Source organism: Oryzias latipes, chromosome 23, assembly GCF_053564925.1.
Source record: "Oryzias latipes strain Hd-rR chromosome 23, Olatipes_Hd-rR_3.1".
In the NCBI taxonomy this organism is placed as follows: domain Eukaryota; kingdom Metazoa; phylum Chordata; class Actinopteri; order Beloniformes; family Adrianichthyidae; genus Oryzias; species Oryzias latipes.
In genome coordinates this window covers 1,191,472-1,219,101 of record NC_136259.1, presented here as the reverse complement: position 1 = coordinate 1,219,101, position 27,630 = coordinate 1,191,472, and the positions used below count along the sequence as shown (strand labels likewise).

The 27,630-nt window shown below is 45.3% G+C and overlaps 1 protein-coding gene across 4 annotated transcripts; it reads right to left on the bottom strand.

Moving 5' to 3' along the window:
• Positions 1-3,067: 3,067 nt before the first annotated feature.
• On the bottom strand, positions 3,068-24,619 carry slco1e1 (solute carrier organic anion transporter family, member 1E1). Of its 4 annotated transcripts, none has more exons than XM_078941896.1 (16): positions 24,399-24,619; positions 24,153-24,271; positions 22,924-23,052; positions 20,955-21,057; positions 20,752-20,884; positions 20,545-20,672; positions 19,763-19,909; positions 19,577-19,675; positions 9,537-9,755; positions 9,284-9,448; positions 7,918-8,113; positions 6,924-7,089; positions 6,497-6,681; positions 5,171-5,235; positions 3,658-3,775; positions 3,068-3,582 (listed from the first exon to the last, which is right to left on the bottom strand). In XM_078941896.1, the coding sequence occupies exons 3-16, from the start codon at positions 23,023-23,025 to the stop codon at positions 3,168-3,170; spliced, it is 2,241 nt and encodes a 746-aa protein (XP_078798022.1). In that variant the 5' UTR covers positions 23,026-23,052; positions 24,153-24,271; positions 24,399-24,619; the 3' UTR covers positions 3,068-3,167. The 4 variants fall into 4 exon arrangements, with proteins under 4 accessions (XP_078798022.1, XP_078798019.1, XP_078798021.1 ...); XM_078941893.1 differs by having other exon boundaries at positions 20,955-21,096; positions 24,399-24,610; XM_078941895.1 differs by having other exon boundaries at positions 20,955-21,096; positions 24,457-24,595.
• Positions 24,620-27,630: the final 3,011 nt, after the last annotated feature.

Here is a 27,630-nt window from a genome sequence, read left to right as displayed (position 1 = left end):
CACAGACTTATTGTACTTTAAAAGTATTGAAATTACATCAAAGCACACATTCACTCGTATATTTAGTTTTAAACATATTGTTGCTTACTGACTTGGACTGGGTGGCTGTTGGGCCGCGTCAAAAGTTCTGGAGTTCATTGAACGCATCAAGCAGAGATCTGATTGGCCCTCAGTTCTGTCGCTCAGCCTGATGTTAGGTAGTTTGGACCAATGGGGTTCAGCTATTGGCTGGGAAATGGAAGGGCTGGAGCAGGGGAATTTAAAGTTGGCAGAAGCGCTCTCGTCTCAGCGGGAGAGATTCAGGAGTTGCTGAATTAATTGTACGGCGTTTGTTGTGGTCTGCAGTAACCAGAATAGAGAACCTTAAAAGAGGTTAAGTCTCCGTGCCTCAGTGTGGAAAAGGGACACTACATTATTGTATGGCTCTTTGGAAATTACATGTAAAAATATGTGGCGTTTATGGCTCTCTTGGCCAAAAAGGTTCCCGACCCCTGGTCTAGTGGGTCTAGATGACCCAACTCCCAATGTTAAAGTGCCCAGGATAGCACAAGGGTTACTTGAATTAATTTGAATGAAAGTAAAATAAAAGTCTGATAACTACGTGTTATTTTTAAGCTGACTTAACTAAAAATATATCTATCTTAACTAAAGCAAATAATTAAGTTAGATCAAAGTAAAAAGTTTATCTTTCCAACATCCATATGTGGTCTTATTGTCATGGTGGCCATGTTGGTCAGACTCCTCCCCCTCCCAGCTCTGCTCCAGACTCACAGCTGTGACTACTCACCTCATCGCCTCACCTGCTACTTAAGGAGACTCACCTCCAGCATTCTTCGCCAGTTCGTTAACACTGATGGTGCTCAACCTCGTTTAGAGCTACGGATGGCCCCTTTGCCCAGTTTCCTATGCTTACCTTGTTTTGCTGTGCCTCAGGTCTTACCTTCCATGAGAGTCACCTGAGTCCTCCAACCACCTTGAGTAGAAGCTGCTACCTTCGATGCTCCTCAAGAACTCCAGCCACGCCACAGCCAAGAACTCCGTGCTCGCCATCGCCAAGTAAATCCGACAACCCCGCTGTCAATCTCCTTTTTCACTCTGAATCTGGGTCCTCTTGTCTCGGCTCAACCGAGCACCTCCCTCGAGCCTCTGCTCCTTCAAGCACCCAAGACTCACCACGAAGCAAGGTCCGCTGGCTCCTACAAAATAAAACTCATTACTCACCTACCTGTCTCTTCCTTCCGGGTTACAGCATCTGGGTCGTCACATGATCAGATCATGACACTAATCACCCTCTCATGGTGGAAAAAGTATTATCTGAGCTTCTTCATCCACTAAATCATCTTCAAATGGACACGCCATGCTGCTTCACCTCTCTGAAAACAAACTAACCTTCAACTAAACCTGCTCCAGACCAGGTTTTGTTCAGAGCATGAGTTGCTATGGCAACCTGACATACCCTGAAACATACCTCCATTTCTGGAACAGAAAGCTGAGGTTATCAACTTCCTTAGCCTCAAACTTACCGTGGGAGCTAGCATAACCTGCTTTCTGGAATACCCCCCTGATGACCTGACAAGGACGAACAGAAACCAAGACACTTATATACTCTGAGGGAAATGAACAGAACTGAAGACAGCTGTGGATCATGAACCTGAAACTGGTGTGACGGACAAAAAGGAAACCAAAACATGACCAAGAACAAGCAAACCAGACTAAACCACAGAATCCTTACAAGGCATAAGTATGCGTGTGTGAACATCAGTTGTATTGTGGACATGTTTGTATGTGTACTTTTGTTTGTGACATTTAAGTGTGTTAGGACAGGCCCCGCCCCTTTTAGATTTGTTATACATCTAAACCTGACGGACAATCATTAACTACCTTAAGACTTTAATGAGAACACTGGAATGAACATATCTGATCATGACATGTATTTGTTTACTTTGTGATGGAAATTTGTAATGTAAAACATTAAGTAACTTATTTTAGGACTTACTGGAGAAAAGTTAACAGAGGACTCCCAGAGAGCGTTACAGTTTACAGCACAGCAGCAGAACACAAAGCAAAATATAGCCTTCATGCTAAAGCAAAAACGGATAAAACGAGCTAAACACTGCAGTTCTGTTCCCACAATCCACTGCAATCATCATCTGTCAATCATAAAACTGCACCCCCTAATTATTGAAAAATAAGCAGTTTAAAAAAAAGTGACAAATTTGGAAAAAAAATGTACCCCCCCGAACTGTCATGATTTAATTATGCAACCATGGTTGAAATAAGACGTTCCAGCAGCCGGCATCAAAGAGGTTTATTTGAGGCTGAAAATGAGGATTCGAACACAGCAGTCGATGTGAAAATGCACCAGCCCCCTTCTGGTCTGTTGAGGTACTGCAGCGTTTTTTTACTTTCTGTCTGGCCTTCACATGCTGGAGCAGGGGCCGGCACTCTGCAGCTCTGGAACCGGAGCAGGTCGGTACCAGGAGCAAGTCGGAACCAGGCGAGCTGCACGTCCCTGGACCGGATCGGTACCAGGAGCAGGTCTGAACCAGGCGAGCTGCTTGTCCCTGGACCGGATCGGTACCAGGAGCAGGTCCGAACCAGGCGAGCTTCTTGTCCCTGGACCGGATCGGTACCAGGAGCAGGTCTGAACCAGGCGAGCTGCTTGTCCCTGGACCGGATCGGTACCAGGAGCAGGTCTGAACCAGGCGAGCTGCTTGTCCCTGGACCGGATCGGTACCAGGAGCAGGTCTGAACCAGGCGAGCTGCTTGTCCCTGGAGCAGCTCGCCTGTGCTGACGACTTCGGTCGGCAAGCGAGGATTTGCCATCAATACTTGTTTACTTGTTTGTTTGGACACATATTTCATTCACACTTGATAATCTGGAAGAAGTCCAAGAATCTGGAAAACCTTTGGATCGTTCCGAATGAACAAAGATCCACAATGAATCGTATCGTCAACCACAAATAATGATATGAATTGAATCATTAAATCAAATCGTTGCAGCCCTACTTAATGTACTTGAAGCTTTGGTCTTACTAAAGGAACGAGGAAGAGCATTCTACAAACATTTATTGATGCAAATAAATGTAATTTTATTTCAAATAGGAGATAAGTTTTTTTTGTGTTTCCTTTGAAACCCATTGCTGTTCTGGAGTGGGTAAGAGCTTCTATTCTTGGCTTCTTTCCTCTGTGTGGTTGATCTCTTGCTGAGATTCTGCCTCCCAGCAGGCCAGGTCCTTGCTGGCTTCATCAGTTACATGCAGAGTGAACTCAGTCGTGGTCTGTGTACAGCATTTAGACTCATTATCTCGTGAAGGCTGTCCTAATCTGTCAACCGCTTCCTCCTTGTCACAGTCTGTGGTAACCTTCAGGTCATGAGGCACCTTGGGACTCATTGACGCGCCAGCGCCTTCAGTGGCGTTTGATGGGATCTGGAGTTCAATGTCCTTAGAAGCTTTAATGCGCTGCGTTTCTTTTTCCCCATCTTGTCCTCGAAACTGTCGCCTGAGGAGGACGATGACGGCAATCATGAAGAAATAGGAGGAACCACTGAGGCAGGTGATCAGACCCAAGAAAATAACTCTGGAAAAGGCAAAGGTAGATTAAAAATATGCAAACTTCACATATTTGTGGAGCAGCGTTGGGTCCAACAGTTACCTGTACATGTCTGACTCATAAAGGCGACATGCCCCCTGGCCCCCACACTTCTTCACAGACCACTTCAGGCACGTTGAGTCAATCAGGGCTCCAAAATACACTGGTGCTGGGATTCCACCTGCAAACAGACAACGAAAAAACAGTTTTTCCTAAAACATTTCTTTGTGTTTAGTTTACATAGTGCTATACAAAAGCCCCAAAACATCAGACAGAGATTTGTTGGTTGTGGAGCTACTTTCACCAATCAGGGACTCAGATTTGGTAGTGGCCTATGGATGGCGTCCCTTTTTATTTTACAAAGTGCCAACCACTTGAAGCTTGATCATGGAGGAGAAATTGATAGTTGTGGTTTGTGCTTTCCCGGAATTACTCGACACCAAGTATTCAGAAAGAAATCTGTGGGAAAATGAGGCTGGAGCAAGATTTACAAGGTTTGCACCTCTTCGACTCTTCATACCAACTCTAGGTGGCGCAAATGTGCTACTGGACAGGGAAGTCCCTTCCTTCTCGTCCAGTGTGAACGCTCAACGTGGCCCGGAACTCGCTTTTAGCGCGTTCTTGAAAGCGCGTCACAAGCCCGGTGTGTCCCCAGCTTGAGTTTTTGATCTAATTCAGTCTAGATAATTTCAATAACGACAGATTCTTTTAACTGTATGCTGTTAGTTTGATACAAGATTGTATCAAAGAGTTTTGGGTGTATTCCACTGATCAAGCAAAAGTGAACGCGGGAGAGAGAAATTAAAGATGAGGGAGTTTGCCTCTAGCAGAACCAAACGTAGTGAGGCTGACCGTCTGCTGTGGGTCTGAGACGACAAAAATGGGGTCAAACTGGTAACCGGTGCAATGAGAGAATCAGATAAACAGACACAAAATCTCTGGAACATCCGTTATATAACAAAAAAAAGAACTACTAACTGCAAAAAGATAAAAAGGAAAATGAACAAATCAAAAATCCCTCTATCATTAACTGCAACCTTAAGAGAACAGGAAGGAGAAAGACTGTGTATGAGACCTGGACTGAGTGACCCCTCCCTCATGTTCCAAACAGGAAGTACCCACTGGCTCCAAAATCCAATAGACTTCTATAGAGAAGTCTATTAAAGTCTCAGTCATTCTATTGGTCAGAATAACGGTTCTATTTGTTTCATGATATTATTTTCTATAGTTATTCAAGTGATAAACTGACCAATCAGATTTCTCTATAAAAGCATGGGGTCTCACATCAAATGTTCGAAACATTTGATTGACTTTCAGGTGGTAGGGGTGTGGTGTTCCACCAAGCTCACTCCTGATTGGTGGGAGCGGTTGCTATAGAAATGTTGATCCAGACCGAATGGGACCAATCACTGCTCACTGCCACCGTCTGGTTCTAACATGGCGGCATCCATTTTGAAAACAATGGCGACTGAATTGACATTTTCTATGGGTGACGTCACACTCCCTCAGTCCAGTTGTCATATACAGTCAATGAAACATACATTCAAAAACTTCTGCTGGTAAAGATGAATCTTACCAAGAGTCCTTGTTACCAAGGCCTGAATTCCCAGAGCAAGAGACTTCAGCTCTGGTGAGATGCATCTGTTTTCTCAACACAAGAGGAAAGGTGGACATTTAGTGACATTACATGTTTCCTGAGGACTTTTTGACAGCAGTTTGATGAATCTCAAGACATTTTTAGGGTATTTGAGTTTTAAAAATCTGGAGTTCAAAACAAAGATGGATTACAAATTTTCATCCGCACATTTTTTCTGCCCAGTGTTTCCTTTTCATGCTCAAGGGTTGCTGGAGCCTATTCAGCTACTGCCTGGCGAGGCCAGCCACACGCCTGACGGTTGGCCAGGCCATTGCACATCGAAACAACAAACACGCTTAGAAGCATGTTTTTGGACTGTGGGAGGAAACCGGAGGGGTTTGATAGGATCTAAACAGATGTCTTGGAGGACTCGTTACTAAGAAATCAGCAGATTCATTCAGCCACTTATTTAGACAAGGAGAAACAATCACCCCTTCATCACTGTGCTTGAGATGAAACAAAAATCCCCAGAATGACACTAGAGATTAATTTAAACCTGAGAAGACTGGTGTTCTGTACTAAAAGTATGGTCCTGCTGCAGAACTACTCACAATAAATTAGGGATATTGTTTCTACAGAAGTGCTTTTCTTATTTGCTCTGAATTTCAATCAAATGAGTAAACGTTCCCTTTGATATTACTAATGATGACTGAGGAAAAGATCAATTGACATCAGTTTGATATTTATTACCCCAAATTAAAGACAATTATAAAGAAAGCCCCAAATAACAAACATCGACCATATCGTTCCTGGTGGTGTCTTGGTGTTAGTGGAGTTACCTGCAACAGTAATCTGGCATTCTAGTCAAAGCAGGGGGGGTCGATTGGAAACCCTAGTACCCCAACAGGCCTGAGCTGTGTGGCATGTGCAGACCATGTCTGAGGTCAGAGGTCCTTAGGTACTCATCAGGGTGGTCTGTCACTGGCTGGACTGAACTGAATTCTTTTGGTTTTTGGCCCCAATAGTTAACACCCACTGAACACAGTGAGACCAGTATGTGGAAAACACAAACTGAGGTGTGTCTGTTACCCCAATACAATTACCTCCCCATCCCAAAAGGCTCTGAAGTGAAACAAACACAGTGTTAGAGGCATCCACTGAGTTTCCACAGTATCCCTAACATATTGTGATCAGATCATTTTACCAATGAATCTAAACTCTAAAAAGGATTTCCAATCTCTATTGAACCTAGATTTGCGTGAAGCGCTACCACAACACAACTGTCACAGTGATCATGATTTCATCCCTGTAGCGTGATGTACAGACCGGATGATGACCATGTAACCGGGTGTGGCTCCAAGAGAGCTGATGAAGGAGCTGAGGACAGAAACCGCCATGTAGGAGGTGAAACTGCGGCTGCAGTCCTTAGCATGAGGGCACTGGCCCAGCTTCACCGACGAGGAGGTGCCGGCCGGAAAGGATGTGGACACACAGCTACAGTTATGAAAAACCTGGAAAATGTATTTATAATGCACCTTTCAGTAATTGAAACCTCAAAGTCCTACGGCAACATTTGAAAAGTATAAAAAGAAATAATTCATTCAGTTACTCCAAATCCTAATCCTATTTTCTGAAGATTTACACATCATGAAGGTTGACAACATTGTGTTTGCTTGATTGCACTGCAACGGGTGAAAATGTAGGACATCAAATAGGAAAGACAGTTTCTATCTTTACCAACAATGAAGCTTACCGTGTTTTTTCCGTATCCGCTGGAGTTGAGGCAGCCCGCCATGCATGGGGAGATGTACGTGATCCCACTGTCTGCGCAGACAGGGTCCCACTCGTCTGCTGAACATGAGCAGTCTCTGTTGCACTCGGAAAAGAGGGTCCCTGCGTAGTACGATACACTCCGTGTTCTGTCCGGGATAGAGGTTCATGTCAGGATAGACATACAACAGTAGAAGGTTTAGAAGGTTAAAACCCATTTTCTCTGAGGTAGTTGTAGGTATAGACTGACTTTACTTGTCATCAATAGTGCTGCTACTTTCCGTGACCTCCAATTGCAGTTTGATGGAGGATTGAAAACACAGTCAATCCAGCTTTTTTCATTTCTAGGAAGACTTTTTCTGTTTCATATAAGAAATAAAGCTCTGTACCTAAAGCCTTAGTCACAAGAACCCATACAGGGCGCTGTGGGTTTTTGGGTTGTCCGGGCCTGTTGAGGGTCGTAGACAGAAGCGGCTTAAAGGGAGCGCAGACATGTCTTGCAGCTCCATTGAGGCTCTTACAGCCACCTTAAGGGACGTAGTTGAAAATGGTTTGTACCATTGTTGTGCACATAAGTGGATCATGTGTTATTGATCAGAACACGTTGCACACACTTGGGATGAATTGGTGATGCGGTCTCATGGTACTCTCACGCCACACTACAGTCATGACTGAGGCGTGAACACTGGCCCTTTAAGCTGTATTCACATTGAATGCGATTTGTGCATCAGTGGCGTCCAATTTAATGTGCAGATGCAGTCAGAGGTCCTGCGGTCATATCAGGCACGAGAGATGGACAGTACCCCCCCGGCCCCCACACAGCTTGATATCAAATTTATGGACACATTTTTGGACATCAAACAGCGAATTTCACGCTCGTCAAAACAGACATGGTGAAAATGAATTTGACACGCACATCTTTTTCTGTTATAAAATGATCAAAACAAATATTGATCATGCCATGAATGGTTACTTACCCATTGTAGGACACAGTGAGCCCTGCCACAGGTATGTTATCACACTTGGTACCAAACTGCAGCAGTAACAGGAGGTATCCGATGAAGGACGTGACAAAGGAGAGCTGAGCTCCTGACACCACACTCAGCTTGTACCTCCTCATCAGGAGCCCCCCCAGGAAGATCCCCACTGCTACAGCGGGCAAGTTCAGCATCCCTGAACCAAAGACGGGAAAATCTGAGTTCACATGGTTTAAATACTAAACCACTCCATTTGCATTTTGGTCCCAAATTTGAAACTACCCTGGAAACGAGGAACGAGCTGGAGGAGATGGGAAGGAGTCCGGTTGTGAGGAAGTTTGAAAGTGATGAGTTAGACTGTGCAGCCAGTGTTGTTGCTATAGTGATGTGATTGGTGAACAGGGTTCAGGAAATGAGGTTTAAACTATCTGAAGCTTATGGATGGACTCGTATGGGAGACCAAAAAGAAGTGGGTATGGAACGTGACTACTGAATGGACTAGCAGAGTCTTGCTGGAATGCAGAAGTAACGGTTAAAAACGGTTCATTTTGAAAAACAATTCGTAGGAAATGAACAATGTGTGATGAAAGAGAGAGATGAGCGACACCACAGGAGGTGAGGACAGTGGAGTTATCAATTGTTAATAAAAAGCTCTCAACTCTGGGAATAAATAGTGGAGGGAAGACAGGAAAAAGTATGCTTCAAACAAAAAGCAGAGGTTGGTTGGATCAAAAATAGGACAGTGGTTGAATGTGGTAAAAAAATGTATATCAACTCAGGAGCAAGAGCTACAATTAGTAGTGTGTTCTCTAAATTCAATGACATGCGCTTTCACACCCTGATTTTATTTCAAATGTAATCTTTATTGGAATATATATATATAGATATTTATCTAAATTTAATAGAATGTGCATCCATGGTGTTCACATTGGAAAAGCAAGGAAGTTCCCTCTTTTCTTTATTTACGCATGTCCGCCATCTACAGCTCAGAGGGACTTAGTGCAAAATGGTGCAAATTTCGCCATTTGGGCCTAAAACTGAAAGGTTTCTGTTCATTGCTAGCGTCCGTGCAATGATGGGTTTGGATCAGCATCATGTCAGGAGAGTGGCCTCGGTTTATCTTTCTTTGAAAAACAAACACAGACGTCGTCAGGCTCGTTGCCGTGTCTGGTCTCCCAGATGAACCAAAACCAGACGTCACTAACAAATCACAGTCCCTGATTGGTCAAAGTTCGACCTGGTTTAACTGGTTCCGGCGTTCAGTGGTCACACATTTTCCATGTAGAGTCCAATTTGCTTTTACTGTATGTGCGTTTACATGGACCTTTGATTGGAAGCTGAACAGCAGCATGAACACATTTCTCACCTATGAGGAAGTTGGCTCTGGATGCAGACTGTCCAAACTGCTGCTCCATGTATTTGGCTTTGAAGGTGAAAAGCCCAATGAAGGAGTTGAATTTCAGGATGCTCGCACAAAGAAGCAAGAAGTAGGCAGGAGTTCCCAACAGGCGTCTCAGCGATGGAAGGAACCCTGAGAGGCAAAACTGAAACTGAAAGGAAAGCTGAGACATCTGCTCTCACACACACACACACAACCAGGAGGGCTTCTCTGGCTCTACCTTTGGCGATTTCCTTCAGCTTAAGCTTGTGGTTGCTGCTCACTGCAGCTTCTGGGGTCACAGAAGCTGATTTGGACTCCGAAGTATCCGGCTTGGGTAGGGAGCGGGGCAGGAACCAGAAGGGAATGCTGGAGATGAAAAGGAGGGCAGAGGACACCAGGAAACCCAACCACCAGGCGCCCACCCAGCGGGCGTCCTTCACAGTGATGGTCACACTATCTGCACCGGGACAGAAAAACACAGAGCAGTCATTGTGAAGATTTCTCCTTTGATTTGCGTCTGCTGTCATGACAAACACAAACCCGTCCAGACAGTGACACCTGTGCCTCACATGGACAGGTGTGCTGGCTGTTTGACTGCTGTGTCAGACCTTTGCACCGTGAGCAGCAGGCTGGATCCAAATGAGGCTCCAGTCACAGTCGCTTTGTCAAACATGCAGCTTCTTGGGCGTGATGCTGTAGTATCGCGAGACCCAGCGAGACGAGTGTGGTGAGTCGACTTGGCGGCGCGTAAGCATTTGAACAAACATTTTCGATCTTGTTTCATTTTTCCGCCATATTAAAACATTTCCTGCTAACTAACATAACCTGTTAAGAGTATTAAGCTTCTGTCAGCCTGGAGGACCTGGAGAATTTCATTGACGAGTGTTTTAATACCTGGAACATGGTGAAGCCCAGAAACGCCACCACTACCCCCTCCGCCAAGCGTGAACGGCCTGAGGACTCTCCCGGGGCTGTGTCCTCTCCAGGCAGCGGAATGAGCGATATCCTGGATTCGATTGACAAAAAGCTCTCCAGCTTTGATGGCCGCCTCAATCTGCTGGAGATCCTCCATAGAGAATTTCAAGGTCTGCGGGAGTCTCTGGAATTCAGCCAGCAGCAGGTGCGGGAGCTCGCAGCGGAGAACCAGGCCCTCAGAGAGACCGTCAAGACCCTGAGCAGTGACACCGCCCGTCTCTCCGAGGAGAACCGATCCATCAAGGAAACCCTCCTGGATCTTCAGTCGAGGAGCATGAGGGACAATCTAGTGGTCGCGGGGGTTCCAGAGGAGGTAGGAGAAGACCCCGAAGCCACCGTGAGATCCTTTTTACAGGTCCACCTGAAGCTCCCCAAGGAGGAGGTGCAGAAGATCTCCTTCCACAGGGTTCACCGCCTCGGAGGAAGAAGGTCCGACCACCAGCGCCCGCGTCCTATTGTGGCTAAATTCGAACATTTCAAACAGAAGGAGTTGGTGAAGGGCCGCGGACGGGAACTGAGAGGCACGCATTACAGCGTTAATGACCAGTTCCCGGCAGAAATCCTCCGTAGAAGGAAGATCCTGTTCCCGCTGAGGAGGAAGCATCTTGCTGCTGGTTCGAGAGCGATTGTGGCCGTTGACAAACTGTACGTGGACGGACGGCTGTTCCGGGACCCTGAGATCACCCCCTGGCTGTGCTGAAGGCTTTCAGATCCGCGCTGAGAACATCTGCGCTGCCCAGAAGAAACCCGCTAAACTTACTTCAATGAATGGAAAACCGGATCATCAATAATCCACACCTCGATCTCAGGAAAACAGTCTTTTTTTTTTCTTCGTCACCTCAGTCCCACTGATGTTTCTATTGTTGTTTTGTTGTTGTTTTCGTTTTCCCTTCTATCTCTTTTTTTCTTTCCTTTACTCTCCCCCCCCCCTCTCCCCCCTCATTATATGTAAATCACCTGGAAGCAACTCATCCTCGGTAAGTATTTATTTATGCACGGAACGGGCGCGCGCTCACACAAGCGCACACAGGGGCGTGCACATGCGATCCCGCACACACACGCTGACATACTGCAATCACCTCACACAGGCTCTCATAGGACGCACGCGACACGCAGCTCACATAACCAGAAAACGTTCACGCGCACAGCGCTTCTCAAATGCGGGCACGCGCACACGGACTGGCACACAAGCACTACTTAGCTTTACACCTTTTCAGTCAGAGCAGTTATGAACAGTCTTAACATCGTTAGCTGGAATGTGCGTGGACTTGGCTCTGAGCCAAAGAGACTGAAAGTGTTAAATCACCTGGATGGTCTAAAAGCAGATATAGCTCTACTGCAGGAGACCCATTTATCAGATTCTTTGAATCACCTTATGTGCTGCTTACAATTTCCAGTTATATACTCTGCCAGTTACAACTCCAAACAAAGAGGAGTTGCTGTTTTAATTAATAAAAATCTTAATTTTACTCATAAGGATACAGTTACTGACCCAGAAGGCAGATTTGTAATCATTAATATATCCATTCAGAATAAGGACTATTGTATAGTGAGTATTTATGGTCCTAATGTTGACGACTCTTCCTTCTTTCACAGATTCTTCACCTCACTCTCAGTTCACTCTGACTCCACAATCATTATAGGAGGAGACTTCAACCTTGTTTTGGACCCTGAACTTGACAGACTCAGCACAGCAGCAAACCAGCGTACATGGCGGTCTGCAAGTATTCTAAAGCAGTACATGAATGATCTGGGTCTCTGCGACGCGTGGCGCTCATGTCACCCAAGCACTAAAGGGTTCACCTTTTTTTCTCCAGTTCACTATTCACACTCCCGTTTAGACTATTTATTAATCAGTAACTCTCTTTTAAAAAATATTCAAAGCTCCAATATCCATCCAATTATTATCAGTGATCATGCACCAGTCTCTGTAAACATTTCTAGGGAAAAATCCACACCCTCTGGTACAACCTGGAGGTTTAATACGTCTCTGTTAAAGGACCAGGAATTTCTTGAATTCTTTAAAAAAGAGTGGGCAACCTTCTTAGACTTCAACAATACTCCAGACATCCCACCGTGCGTTCTTTGGGAAGCAGCAAAGGCAGTCATGAGAGGGAAAATCATTTCTTATTCAACGCACAAAAAACGCAAAGAGAAAGCAGATTTATTAGAATTAGAAAATAAAATCAAAACCCTGGAGACTGCTTATGCTGCTTCTGCACAGGAACGCATTCTGGGAGATCTGAAAAATTTAAAGCTGCAGTTAAATGACATCATTAATAAACAAACACAATTTCAAATACAAAGGCTACGACTTGAAAGATTTGAAAACTCTAATAAATCTGGCAAATTTCTGGCTAATCAGCTTAAAATTAACAGAGAAAAATCATCAATCACCTCTATTATGGACCAAACAGGAAATGTCACCCATGACCCGGTCAAAATTAATAACGAATTTGAAAACTTTTATAAAAACCTGTACACACCGCAGATCAATCCGTCAGAGCAAAGTATTTACTCATTTCTTAATAATGTAAACCTACCCAGGCTAAATGAGGATCAAATCACAAACTTAGATTCTCCGCTCTTGCCGTCTGAACTTCATGAAGCTCTGTTACTTATGCCCAATGGTAAAGCACCAGGGCCTGATGGCTTTCCTGCTGAGTTTTATAAAGAATTCTGGGAACAACTGGCACCAACATTTTATAAAACTGTCACATCTATTAATGAGAGCCAATCAATGCCACCTAACATGAACTCAGCCAACATAATTCTTCTTCTAAAACCAGACAAAGATCCCACTAGTCCTTCAAGCTATCGCCCCATTTCTTTAATCAATGCAGATGTAAAAATTATCTGCAAAGCACTAGCACAGAGAATAGAAAAAATCACTCCTCACATAATTCACTTCGACCAGACTGGATTCATCAAAGGCAGACACTCGGATGATAATGTCCGTAGACTAGTTAATATAATAGACTTTGCCACCATTAAAAAACAGGAAATGACGGTACTATCGCTGGATGCTGAAAAAGCCTTTGACAGAGTTAATTGGAAGTTCCTTATTGCTGCCCTCCATAAGTTTGGTTTTGGAGAAGCATTCATCAATTGGATCAAAATATTATATCACAACCCCAATGCATCAGTTAGAACTAATAAACAGACTTCAAACAGGTTTTTTCTTGGAAGAGGAACCAGACAGGGCTGCCCACTCTCTCCTTCTCTTTTTGCTATATTCATTGAGCCTTTAGCTGCAGCAATAAGACAGAATGAGAGCATTATAGGAATAAAAACCAAACACAGCCATCATAAAATTAGTCTTTATGCGGATGACATATTACTGTTTTTAAGGAATTTACATTCTGTAAATGAAACAGCAATGATCATAAATGAATTCTCCTCCATATCAGACTATTCCATTAATTGGAATAAGTCTGTTTTATTACCACTCAACAGGAATATGGAACAAAGACTCACAATTCCAGTTAAAACAGGAAATATCAAATATCTGGGTATCTACTTTTCCCCCAAACTATCAGAACTGGTGCAGCTAAACCACACCCCATTACTGAAAAGCATACAGGACGATCTAACACGCTGGACCAACCTGCCTCTGTCCCTTATGGGCAAGGTAGCCACGGTTAAAATGAAAATCTTACCCAAGGTTAATTATCTCTTCTCAATGATTCCCACACAACCGCCATTAAAATGGTTCAAAACATTAGACTCATCCATATCAAGCTTTCTATGGAACAACAAACCTGCAAGAATTAGTCTAAAAACTTTAAAATCTGCAAAAAGCTGTGGAGGATTAGAACTACCTAATTTCCACAAATACTTTCTTGCAAATAGATTACAATATATCTTAAAATGGTTAAAAAATAATCCAGAAACCAACTCATGGTTAGACTTGGAACAGGTGTTATGTGGAAAGATCAACCTGTCACAGCTACCATTTATTAGCCAAACAGTTAAAAAACAGGATTGTTTCAAAAGCATTAATATAAATGCCACCTTAACAGCCTGGTGGGAATTTCTCAAAATATCAAAATCATCAATTCAACCGTGCAAAATGACACCCATCTGGAACAACCCGGACATCCTTATTAACAAAAAAATGATTCACTTCCCAGCTTGGCAAGCAGGGGGCATAAAACAACTAGAGCACGTAATTATTGATAGAAGATTCATAACCCCCCAGGAACTTCAAGACAAACATGGAATAAATAACTTCTTGGAATATCAGCAACTTAAATCAAGTATTACTAAAAAGTATAAAATTAAAGACGACGATTTAAAGCTACCAGATGTAGTTACCACTCTGATTAATTTTTCAATGAATAGAACTCTCTCCAAAATATACAAACTTTTATGTAATTTAGATAACAATATTGCCCTTCCAACAAAAAAATGGGATGCAGATTTGAGCATCAGCACAGATGAAAGCTTCTGGTCAGAACTTTGTCTAAACACCTTTAAACTGACAAAAAGTCCAAATCTGCAGCTAATCCATCTCAAAACTCTTCACAGAATTTACTACACTGGACAGAGGATGTTCAAGATGGGTCTCAGTAACTCAGACATTTGCGAGCACTGTGATAATAATCTACCCGACAGCTACATGCACGCACTGTGGTTCTGCACTCCTGTCAGGGCTCTCTGGCAGCAGGTATGTGCCGATTTATCAGTCTGGCTTAAGGTTTCAATCACTGCCTCACCGTCACTTTGTGTGCTTGGTGACATGAGTGCCATCGATATAGAAGAAGGATTAGCATCTATCATTTTCATAACTCTTTGTATTGCCAAAAAAACTATTTTAATAAATTGGAAAAACAAGAAAAATATAAACATAAGTCAACACAGAAATCTGCTGTTTGATCATATCAGCTTGGAAAAAATGTCAGCCCAAAGCTCAAGTAACTTTGAAAGAATTCAGTCTCTCTGGTCTCCTGTGGTTGACTCCATGACTTAGGGGGTGGAGGGCCTGGTCGTCGCTGCTCCTTGCCCTTCTGCCGTGGTTTGGGGTGGGGGTCGGGGCTTCCGGTGCCTGGCGGGGGCGGTGGGGGGCTCCGTTGGTCGGGGGGTCGGGTCCGGTGCCTGGGTGGGGCGGGCTGGGGCGCTGCGTGGTCCTCTGGGCTTGGGTGTGGGGGTGCGTGGTGGGGGGGTGGGGTGGTGGTCTGGCTTGGCTTGGGGGGGTGGTCCCTTTGCCTGTGCTGGGGGGGGTTGGCGGGGGGCCCTGCTCGGGTGGGGGGGGCCCAGCGGCGCCGGATGGGCTGCCCATCTGCACCTGGGGCTGGGATCGGCCCTTCCCTGGCTCTGGGACGGGACGGGACAACCCTCTCGGGGCCCCCGGTCGCTCTGGGTGTCACCCGCTTCGGCTGCGGGGTCTGGGGTGGGGTGGGGTGGGGGGCTTGTCGGCCCTGTCCTGTGGGGGGGCGTTCTGGGGGGGAGGGGGGGCCCATTATTAGTACGGGTCGGGGGGGCTAGCGGGTCGGGGTCTCCGCTGAGGCAATCAGTGGTTGCCTCGGCCGGTTGGCCTCCTCGGTCCCGTCGAGGCCTGACCAGAGCTCTTCTAGGGCCGGCGTCTGGGGGTGGGGGCCTGGGCTTGCTCCGGGGGGGGGCGACGCTTTCTGGCTCCTCTCTCTCTGTGTGGGGTGGGTGGTGCCGGGCCTGGGGTGTCGGCGCCTCCGGGGGTGGGCCCCTGGGCTGGGTGGCCCTGGCCCCTTTGCTGGGGGTGGGCTGGGGGACGGCTGTTTGACCACCGGGGGACAGTCTACCAGCTGTCCCCAACTTACCCCCTTCCTTATATAACCTCATATTAGGGTGAGGGGGTGGGGGGTTTAGCCTGCGATGCGCCTTGGGGGGGGGCTACTTGGGAGTGGCCCCCCTCCTATGGTTGCCGTATGGAGTGGGCCCCCCCTCTTTCGGTTTTATTTGCACCTTAGACACGTAGGGTCCTTGGTAGGGGGGGTGCTTGGACATCACTGCCAGCAAGCAGCAGATGTCCTCCTGGCACCCTACCCGCCAATTTTAACCGCACCTTAGACATTTAGGGCCCCTTGGTGTGGAGGGTGAGGGGACATCACTGTGAGTAATCAGGAGATGTCCCCTTAGTGCCCTACTCGCCAATTTTAACTGCACCCCCCTTAGTACACACACCCCTCCCCCTTCAATATATACATTCAAACATAAACACACACACATGCACACAAACACCCTCTCAAACACCCATACACGCACACACATTTTACAAGGAAGGTGGGACCTGGGTCCATCTGTCCCCTACCCCGTCCCTGGTGGGGGGTGTGGGCCCCTTGGCGATGGCGGCCGTGTCCCTTGGGTGCCGGCTCCCTGGGCCCGGCGGTGCTCTCTCCGCACGGTGGGGGGGTTCATATTACACCTGAGCCGGGGGTGTTCGTGTCCCTGGGGGGTGGGTCCTGGTCCTTGCCCCTGGGCGCTGGGCCCCGCCAAACTTCCAACATGGCCGAGCCTGGTCGGGCCATATTTATAACATCCCTTATGGGCCGCCCTTTTTTCCCCGGGGTTCCCCCCTCCTGGGCGGGGGCGGCGGGCCCCTGCCTTGCTCCTACCTGGACCAACCGTGGGCCGGGTGGGTGGCTGCCTGGAGTGCGGAGCGGGTCTCCCTTGGGGGGTCCTGGCTCGTACCTGGGGTCGGGGCGGGGGGATGCCCGGAACTCCTGGGTGGTGGTGGGGTGCTCGTCTGGGGCTGTGGGCGTCCCTCTCCGGTGGGGCCCTGCGTTGGGCTCTTCCGGCGCGGCGGGGGGCTGCTTTCCTGGCTGGGCTGGGGCGGCGCTCTCTTTCCCTCTGCGCCTCCCTGCTCTCTGGCTCTGGGGGCCTCGCGGCGGTCCTGCTGGCCCTGGCCTGGGTGGCGGTCTTGGTCGCCCGGGGGGCGGTTGTTCCCTGCCTGTTCCCGTGTGGCGCTGGGGGAATTCCGGCTGCCGCTGCTGCTGCGGCGGGGGTATGGGTGTGGGGGTGGCTGGGCGCTCCTCCTCCTTCTTTTCACATTCCACCATCCATTTTAGAAGAACATAAACACTCACCTGAGCACAGGTGTTAGCTCACCTTTGCACTAATAGTTTGCATGATTGAATGAATGAAAGATTTCACACTAGTTGGTTTAAAGGCATAAGTATGCGTTCGTGAACACTATCTGTTTTGTGTGCATGTTGACATGTGGACATTTCTGCGGCTAGCAGGTGTGTTGATAATATTTGAGTGTGTGTGAACAGGCCCCGCCCTTTCTGTACTACATTTGAACCGTACCGTAACGATAAACAACCAGTAAACCTGCCTGCTCTATGCTGCTTCATGGTCTTACCCCCCTTCCCCTCCTATTATCACCCTCCTACCCCCCCCTCTCTCTAACGTCCCTCTCTCTTGTTCCCCTCTTTCCTTTTCCGTCCGGTCCAACACCAAAGATTTTCAAACATGATTGAAATTAATAAAGTTTGGCCTCAATTACAAAAGGGGTTTATTCAGACATACCTTTGGTTTGTCTGAAGATGAATAACCCCTCTTGTTAGAATAAAATATGTCCAACACAAGAGGCCCTCAGCTCTCATCTGTTTGCCTAGCTGTTGGACAGGACAAGTTAAAAAAAAAAAAAAAAAAAAAAAAAAAAAAAAAAAAACATGCAGCTTCTTGCCAAAAAAACACTCACTGTTTGATTTGCATGAAAATGACAGTTTTTTCTTTTTTTTAATGGAGATCAGATGTGTCTAATACAAGAAAAAGAAGAAGAAAAAGAATTTTGTCATAAATATCCACACTAATATTCTAAGCCGACTGATTTCTACCTTTCAAGTATAATTTTTACATATTAGACAGTATAGAAAATGGTTAAGGTGAGCTTAAAAGTTACAGACACCACATCAGATGAATGTGCTAATGGCCAGAGGGATTTTTTTCACGTTTCATTTTCACTTTTATACTACATGGAAAATGGAGAGAGCAAAGGGGAAAGTTCAGCATAGACTATAGAAGCGTGTTATTTGTACACAGATGTGAGGTGTTTTAATGAAGACGTTATTTTCTCACTCTGGGGAAGAATCATGGCAGTCTGGCATTTTTCTGTGATGTAACACTGGGAGCATCCATTTGAGTACTTTTTAAATTTCATAATTGTATTTTCTGCCCTGTAAGTCCAATTTAAAAGCTGTCATTTTTTCCATGTCTGCGCCTTCTATCTGGGAGTGCCTATACAGTGCTCAGCATAAATGAGTACACCCCCTTTAAAAAGTACTAATGTAATCAGTAACTCAATGAACAAAAGAAAAATGTCCAAACTTTCCTCAAGGTTGAGTTTTACTGAACATTTCTTAAACCTCAGAACATGAAATGAAGGTAAATTATCTGACTTAGATCACATCATCTTCAGTTTGACTTTAATTGGTTGAAGCAAAAATGAAAACACCTGCAACAGAAACTAAACATCCAGTATTTTCTATGAGTATCATGATGTTTAGGGATAATCATGGTCCTTCTACGCATGGAATGAACAAGGTGGAGACATGTTGGAACTTCTGTCCTTGTAGAGCCTGGATGGAGACTGATGCTCCACTGGTTCTTCAGAATTCCCCTCAGGTGTTTGGTTGGGGTTCAGATCAGGAGACATACTCGGTCGTCCAATCACCTTCTTCCTGTTCTTCTCCAGAACTGCAGCAGTAGCTTTAGAGGTGGGGTTTGAATCGTTGTCGTGTTGGAAAGAGCCCCCCCCCCACACACACACACACCAGCAGCACTCATACAGCACACACCAGGACACTGCCACCACCGTGTTTCACTGTAGGTACCATGCATTTGTCTTTGAAATGCTCACCTTTGCGGCACCGTACAGTTTTAAAACCCTTAGTTCCAAAAACGGGGATGTTTGTCTCATCACTCCAGAGTATTGAGTCCCCATAGTCTTCATCTTCATCAGCATAGGCCCAAGCAGATTCTAGGCGTGCGTTTTTGTGCATGGCTTTAGGAGAGGCTTTCTTCATGGACGATAACCATGCATGACCACGCACCCCCATGACTGGGGTGGACTCATTTTGGCAACATGGGTTTAAATTCATTTGTTAGGAAAATCACTTTCCTAACGTGTTGTTTTCAACCAATGGCCCACCTTTGGAGGTGTATTTTGAAGCATAGTATTTCACAGAAAATTTTGATTCTGAAAGGACACTAAAGGTTTTCCGAAAAAGGAAGTTGGGTGTACTCAGTTGTGCTGAGCACTGTCTGTGGATTAAATCTGGGGCAGGTACTGTATCTCTGCACAAGAAGAGACAATCTACATACCCATATGAACAAATCCAATGTCAACATAAAGGTTGGCACAATAGGATCCCAGGAGAAATCCAAACATGGGACCCAGGAGAGTGATGGTCTGAAGACAAGCTATCAAAACAAAATCCGTTTGGGTCATTATTTCTTCATCTTTTCATCTGAAAAACTGAACACTCTCAGGGGAGAACATCGACTCACCGATGTAGAAAGGCGAGTTTTCGGGTTTGGCAAAGTCATCAATGTAGGAGATGCCGAGAGGCGTGACAGGAGTTTCTCCGATGCCACGCAAAGCATTCCCGAGGAACACGTAGATCCACATGTGGGATCCTGGCTCTTGAACACAGGCTGTAACACAACACGCATTCCTATTAATGACAAACCAACTATATACCTGAAAGTGTCGGCCGCAGTGTGACTTTATTTACCTGCAAACATTTCCCTCTGAATCCCCTCAAGAGCTATAGAGATATTTGAGCTTCTAGTAAATACCCCCCCCCCCTCACTTTTAGTAAGAAGATGCTAAGAAAAAGGTAGCAGAGCGGGAATGGTTATTCTAACCTACAGAATAACTGAGTAACAATATTTCTTATTTCTGTGGAATTTTGGCTTCTTGGAGCCAGCAGATACTTCCTGTTTCAGGGGGGCGGGGTCACTAAGTCTAGTTGTCTTACACATTAAATGGTGCAGACATTTTTAACCACTTGAAACAGTGTGGGGTTCCGTGTCTCGCCCAACGACACTTCAACAGATGCCGGGGCAAGGCGGGAACCAAACCTGCGGTCTTCCGACCTGGCCGCTCAAATGGAGAAGAACTGCTTCTTGGGTTTGCAGTGGCACCTTGTCTCACAATTCAAAGGTGACCAAAGGTTCCTTTTTACCCAGTTGTCGTACTATAAAGACGTTTATGAATTCAAGCAGCTCCAGATGGTTCAAAAACATTTTTCAAGCACATCTTCAGTTCTTAATCCCACCTCTCATACCTGTCTTGTCTTCCAGCGGCGGCTCTATCAAAGATTCCGGCACATCCGCTGTTTTCAGAGGATCCATGCAGGCAGCGATGTTTGAACTGTCATTTTGGAGGACTGGGATGACTGTGTCATACTTATAGCTGAAAGAAAAAAAATTTCACAAACAACAATACGCAGAATAGGATGATCTTTGTTCATATTTGGTGCGTCGGTTCTTACCGGCCCATGAAAAAGTGAGTGAGGCCGGTGAGCAAAGTGCCGACTGACATGAGGAAACATCCCACTGCGATGAGTCTGGGGCGATGGAGCTGAGCCCCAAAGTGGCTCACCACAGCTAAAAACAGCAAGTTGCCTGCATGGACGGACAAAATCAGAACATGCAGTCGGGGGCTGGAAAATGGAAGGGAGAGAGCAGATTTTACCCATCTCAAAGCTGCCATCAATGAGCCCGATGTGTGTGCTGGAGAGGTCAAAGCGCCTCTCAATCTGAGTGATGGAGCTCTTCATGTAGGTCCCCGTTAGCGCCTTGGAGAAGTAGGAGAAGGAAAGGGCCACAATGAAGAGCTGCAAACCAAATGACAGGAAAACTTAGTCACATTGACACATGATTATGGTCAAAGTGTACGACTCTGTGGCCACGTGGATTTGGTTTGTCCTGAACGTGGTCATTATGGTGAGTTCACACCGAATGCAAATGCACGTCAGATTCACAGCCGCCGCCTCTCTTTGGACGTGCACCAACATCGCTGCTGGACACTTGTCCAAAAATGTGTTCATAACCATGATGCTTCAGACGCCAGTGGGAGGAGCCACTGTCGTAACCCTTGTGCTATCCTAGGCACGTTAACATTGGGAGTGGGTCATCTAGACCCACTAGACAGTGCTCTGAACCTTTTTTCTTCAATGATTTGTGATCTTCACTGGTGTCCATGGATTACATGAAATCTTTCCACCTTTATCCACCTTTGTCATGGGAGGGAGAACACCTCAATGGAAGGGGGGGGGGGGGGGGGGGGGTCATAGGATAACACAAGGGCTAATGTCTCCCTAGCGACCATGTTTGTAACGGTTGGCACTTCCATGTTTTGAACATGCTGCCCACACGTCACCACCAAAGTCCCTGATTAGTTCAGCTGTTTTGCGATTTAGCAGTCAAAAGTTCAACTGGTTCAACTCCCAGCATGCGATCAATGAAAGGCCAAACTGCATGTAGAGCCTAAAAACAGACTTAAAAACTTACAAAGGGACACGTGAGAGGGAGCCTGAAACGCAGCTTTACATAGACTTTTCACTGAAAATGGCCGCCTGAAGCAAGTCGACGTGGGTGGTGTGAATGTAGCTTGAAGCTAACACCCGACAGTGCAACTTAGCTGAAGACCGGACTATAAAAGTGAAACTCTCCTTAAGAATTTCTTGTTTGAGTATAGATTGAAACATTGAAGACCCACTCCAAAGAAAATGATGTTTTTAACACGTTCTTGTGGCATTTTTATCATGATGGAAGACAAAGATAAAGAAAATTAAGTTCAAAATTACCTTTTTTAGTATTTTTTATTTAAATTGTGGTGATTCAGAAGTAGAATAAAAAGGTGGTTTGAAAAAGATCATATGTGTGATGTAGAAAATACGCTTGGGGGGGGGCACAATCTCTTTGCTCCGCCTCTTTCTGATGCATCCACCTACAGATCCATGAAGCTCTTTGTTTTCCTGGTCTGAGCTGGAATCTGGATCAGAACTGATGGATTTCTCCAACATTGCTGCCATTTTGTTGAACCGCTAATGCTAGCTTGGGGTTGTGAGGGAGGGGCTGTAAGCTCGGGTAAAAGGAAGGGGGGTGGGCTTACTCTAAGCCAAGAGTCCCGCCTACGACTCAGAGGATGATTTCTAATGAACCACAGCTGTTTCTGCAGAAACTGTCTTTGAAACCAAACACTGTTTTTTTAAATTCTGGCAAAAAATGGCAAAATCCTAATTAAAAGACCTCTAGAAAGACAGGAAGTTGGACTTTGAGCTCCTATAGAGAACTGTAGGTGAATGGCTTTACGATTGAAAAGGACTCTTATCTAAAGTTTGGGGAAAAGTGGCTGAGCTGCTGACCGAAGCAGCAGATGAACATCTCTGTCTTCAAGTGTAAAAGGCCAAAAGTGCTGGCAAAGACACGACTTTGCCAGAATGCTAGACTACCAGTGCGTAACACAACACATCTTTCAAAATATGTTAAGCTTTAGGCCATCCTGAAACAAATAAACAAGAAAACTTCAAGTCTGAGTGACTGTCAGTTATCTTTTATCGGCTGTTTTTGTGCAGCACAGTGTGCGCTGAGTACATCAACAGAATGACCCACAAACACAAAATGAGCCTGTAAGCTACGGTTTCAGACAGCTTGAGTACTTTTAGAGTGGTGAGGCTGGAGTGTTTGGCGGTTTTCTTCTCCGTGGGGTCACACAGAGCCTGCTGGCTTGTCATTTGACAGGAATCCTGAGCTCCTTCCATCCTTGGTGTCCACCGTCTCCCAGTACACTGTGAGAAATGATAGGTTCAGTGAGAGGAAAAGAAAGAAAATATGCAATAATGAGTTTGTCTTTAAAGGAAGTAAAAGTCAGATTATTGGGAGATTCGTTCCTACTTGTTCACAGAGCCACACCTGTGAAAGAAAGCCTGACTGAAAAGACTCCTCAGATGCCACATCTGCAGAAAAACTCAGATTGAAACCCTAGAATTATCACTGAAATTGTGACTGCGAAAGAACAAAGACAGTGTGTTCAAAAACCGAGTAACAGACCAAACAAGAAGGGATTGTCGTAGACAGGTTAAAACTGCGGCGGTAGTTTCATGGGTTGGGTTTTTGTGACCAAGCAGCTGTTTGTTAAGAACTAAGCGAACTCATCATCTGCTTTTTTTAACAAGATGTCGACAGTCCAAGCAGAAAACCATTGAAATGTCTTCAGTATTGCATTAATCCTTGTATGAAACATTTGAGTGGTGACCTTTGAGTGACCCTTTGAGTCAACATGGCCACTGAATTAAAGGTAACAGCTCATGAGAGCATCCATCCATCCAGCCATCCATTCTCCGACCTGTCTGCCTCCTCTTCAGGGTCACGGGGTCGCTGGACCCGACCCCCCCACTGTTGGGTTTTCATTTTGTTCTAATGAACCCCACCCACAGATGCCACCGTGTCGTTTCAGTAAAACAAAAACAAGCAGCAGAAATGAACTACTTCAGCATCAGCGAGGCAACGGCAGCCAAGCGCCGCAGCATCGACCACATTGATCAACCCACGGCAAATACGATCCGGTGCAACCTTTCTCTGGAAAGAACTGCAGTTTCTCAGGTTTGTGGTACCAAAACAGAATCTGCTGAGAATATTCAGTGAAGAGGGATGCTGCACACCGATTCCTGTGCAGACAGTTCCTCAAAATTCGATTTGATCTTAATGATTTTTAATGAATTTTCAGGGTTTTTCTTTTGTTTTTGTACATTTGAGGCCTGAGCAAGAGTTGACTTTCTGTTGTGAGTTTTACTAAATGCATTTAAAAACACGCACACAGCTAAACCCCTCTGCAGTCGGACCTGTCTTGCAGAAATCCAAGTATTGGAGGTGTGCTAGAAGCTAATACCTGGTAGTTCCTGAGCGCTCTGCTTCCTTTTTCTCCCCCACAGTCCTGTCAGGTGATGAAGGTGAGGAGGCCTCAGTCCATAGTGATCCTTTTGGAAGTGACAGATTTCCCCCGTTTGTCTGGAAAGACGGGATGACAGACATTCAGCAGGTTTTCCACCTCACACGATCGGACAGGAACACGTTTTGTGTGTTTCCCAGAAACTTCTACCAGCTAAACAGATGAGGAAGGACATGGAGGTGGTACCTAATGCATCGTCACAGCTAGCAGAGGGGGGGTGAAGGCTCCCCTTGTGTCTCCTTACTTCTGAGCTCCGCTCAGGCAGCCATGTGTCTGTCCCCTCACCGAGATGGATCGGATCTGCTGGGTCCAGGCTCCTGCCGCCCGGACTAAAGCGCTGAGCGGTTGCTTGGTACCGGAACACAAAAGGCCCCACACATTTTTATTCTATACGCATGCCACAGCCAGTCCAGGAGGGGGGGCAGCCACAGGCGTTCAGAGGGAGGGGGCGGCGGGGAGTTACAGATTACTAACTTCAAACTAGTCCGCTTAGATTTCTTGGCCTCACAACAGTAAAAATGAGCATTTGTGTGTGTGTGTTGGGTCGGGGTGTGCTGCCAAAGCTGCTGGTCGCATAATCGGCTTTGTCTGCCTCACAAATTCCAAGGATTATGGTTACAAGCCTCACATTCCTGTACGGAAAGAGCAGAGAAAGGTGTTTGACGCTGTCAGATTCCACAGTCATGGTGCTGTTGGCTCCACAGCTGTGTCTTTAATGGCTCCATCGCCGTACATGACGCTCTGCTCACAGCACACAGCTGCACCTGTGCAGGTTCATTATAATAACATGGTTCATTTATTGTTGGCTTCATGAGGAGTTTGAAGAACTGAACACAACTGTGCCATGACACTGATTTGAGTATAGCCCCATCTGCTGGTAAAAAGATGAAACAGTCTGAACTTGAGCAGCCAAACTGTTGCTTTAGTGATTGGAAGAAGAAACGATTCAAAGTTACAAAGATGTAACTAAAAATTAAAGTTTTTATATTGAAATCTGTAATACTCGAAAAAATAAAGTATTTTACCTTTAAAATGTTTTTTGAGAAATAGCCTTTATGTCGATCTGTTTTGCTTTAAGGTTTTTGTTCATTTTGATATAGGCTTCTGTATTTATCAGAGTCGTGTATATCTGGCTGGAGGTGCAAAAAAAAGTGAAATATCACGATATTTCATTTGCCGATACTTTATGAAACATGTAGTTCAGAACACTTTACTCATTTTATTTAACCAGTTTCCTAAATATGACATTACATTGACTTAGAAGTACATTGGCTTCTTGTTTGGATGGAATTCTTCTGGAGCAGGTTCATCTTCAAAGATAAAGTAGTGAAAAGAGGAAACAATAGCCAATCAAAAGGCTTGACATGAAGTAGAAATAGTGGAGCTTTAGCTTAAGTTGGAAACTGTGTGTGAAGATGAATCTTTAACCTTACAAAATATAGTCAATATAAATCAGTTTCCCTTTTCCTCCCAGACAATGAAAAGTCAGAATTGTTTTTGTGAACACGGACACAAAAACAGGCAGACGGCTGGTTCCAAGTGCAGCAGGTTTATGAGCTCAGCTGAAAGTCCACAGAGCTGAATCAGAGTCAGGCAGGAAGGACTCTGTAACAGGCATGAGATCATCAGAGGAGAGACAGGGGTAGTCAAGATCCAGGCGAGATTCACAGCAGGCAAACAGCGTCAGAGATGGAAGATCAGGTTCAGCTCTAACACTCAGTAATGAAGGCAGAGTAGCACAAACAAAACGTCACACTGAGTGAGGCTCAGTGCAGAGTTTAAGTATGCTGTGGGTGATGAGTGAATGAGAGTCAGGAGTGCAGCATCCAGGAAGTGTGCACTGGGGTTGCTGGGATATGTAGTGCTACAGGAACTCCCACCAGTGACCAGAGGGGGCGACAGAGCTCTGACTTCTGACAAACACTTTTATTACACTGAAGTCTGCAATCATTCTGCCCTCTGTGTGGTCAGCCACATTAAAAGGGTCTTCCTCTGGGGCATCTTCATCAGCGATGTCCTAAGTTCAGCTTCAGGGTGGCGAGTCGTAATATCGGGCAGCAAATAACCTCTGTGGGGTCCTGTAATGATTAAAATGTAAAATGAACAAATATTAGGAAGACAAGAAACCTGCTGGAAAGCTAAGCTTATCCTGCTGGAAGGTCTCACTGAAGATTCTAGCAGGAGGCACAGACCCCACCCATTTGACCTCAACACTACTGAGGAGGTGGGTTTCATCACATAATAGCTAGTTAGAGCGAAGCAGTACTGAGGTTTGTGGCTTTTCCACTGATGGATTAAAGATGAAATTCAAATGTTACTCATGCTATGGATGGACTTCCTGATCACATAGTCTCTCTCATTCATTGATGGACCCATGATGGGAATGTGGACCATCAATGCATCCAATCACATTTGGAAACACTGAACCAGAAATGGATGTAAAAACAATAAGTTCATAGGTATGAAAAAAATGTTGACCAAAAATCAACCTTCAATAACCACCATAGTCCAGCTGTGGTACCTGAAACTGTGACCATGCAAATCACCATGCAAAACCTTTTTCCTGACAAAATGAAAACATGAAAACTATCAATTATATTTTATATAAAGAACAAATCTACTTCTATGTGGAAATCTTCTGACATGCGGATGTTTAAATACGTGTAAGAGCCGTGTCAGACAGACAAACCAGCAGCTCTACGCGCCGTATTCCCGACATGCTCCGCCTCCTATTATGCTCCGCCTCCTCACATGCTCCGCCTCCTCCACAGTGACAGAATGTGTTTTGTCAGGACAGCTGACCTGCAGTTTGCCATCTTAAAATGTGGATTTAATTGTAATCAAACAAAAAAAATACAAAGGAAGACAAACAAAAGGGATTTACACTATCCCTTTTGTCGTCAAAGGATCAGTCATGGTTTGATTTAAAGATAAAAATTAAAACATAGATCTATCCATACAGCAACATGTCAAGAATGTCATCATAATAACTCATAATCATACATAGACATATTTGTATTTATGCATAGAATCCATGACACATTGAATCAAGCAAATGTGAAGTTTGTCTAAAAGATTTGAATGAATTACTTGAAAAAGGGTGAGAGAAAGCAAAGTTTCAAACATGTTGCCAAATACATTGGCCAGTCTTTCCTAAAATGGTATCACTCCTCATAAATAATCTTTGTGGTAAGACAGCACCTTGATGCATAACTTATTAAACTCTCACAGTGATAAAACCTTGCATAGCCTGATTTGTGCTTCTACCTCGTCTCTGTCAGGAACCTGTCAGAAACAAACATCCTCTCTGAACATAACCGGAGCAAGCTATGCTCAGAGTGTTAGTTGCCATGGTATCGTATATACCCCAAAGATAACTGCCGGTTTTGGAACTGAAAGTGGGGGAAATCAACAGACT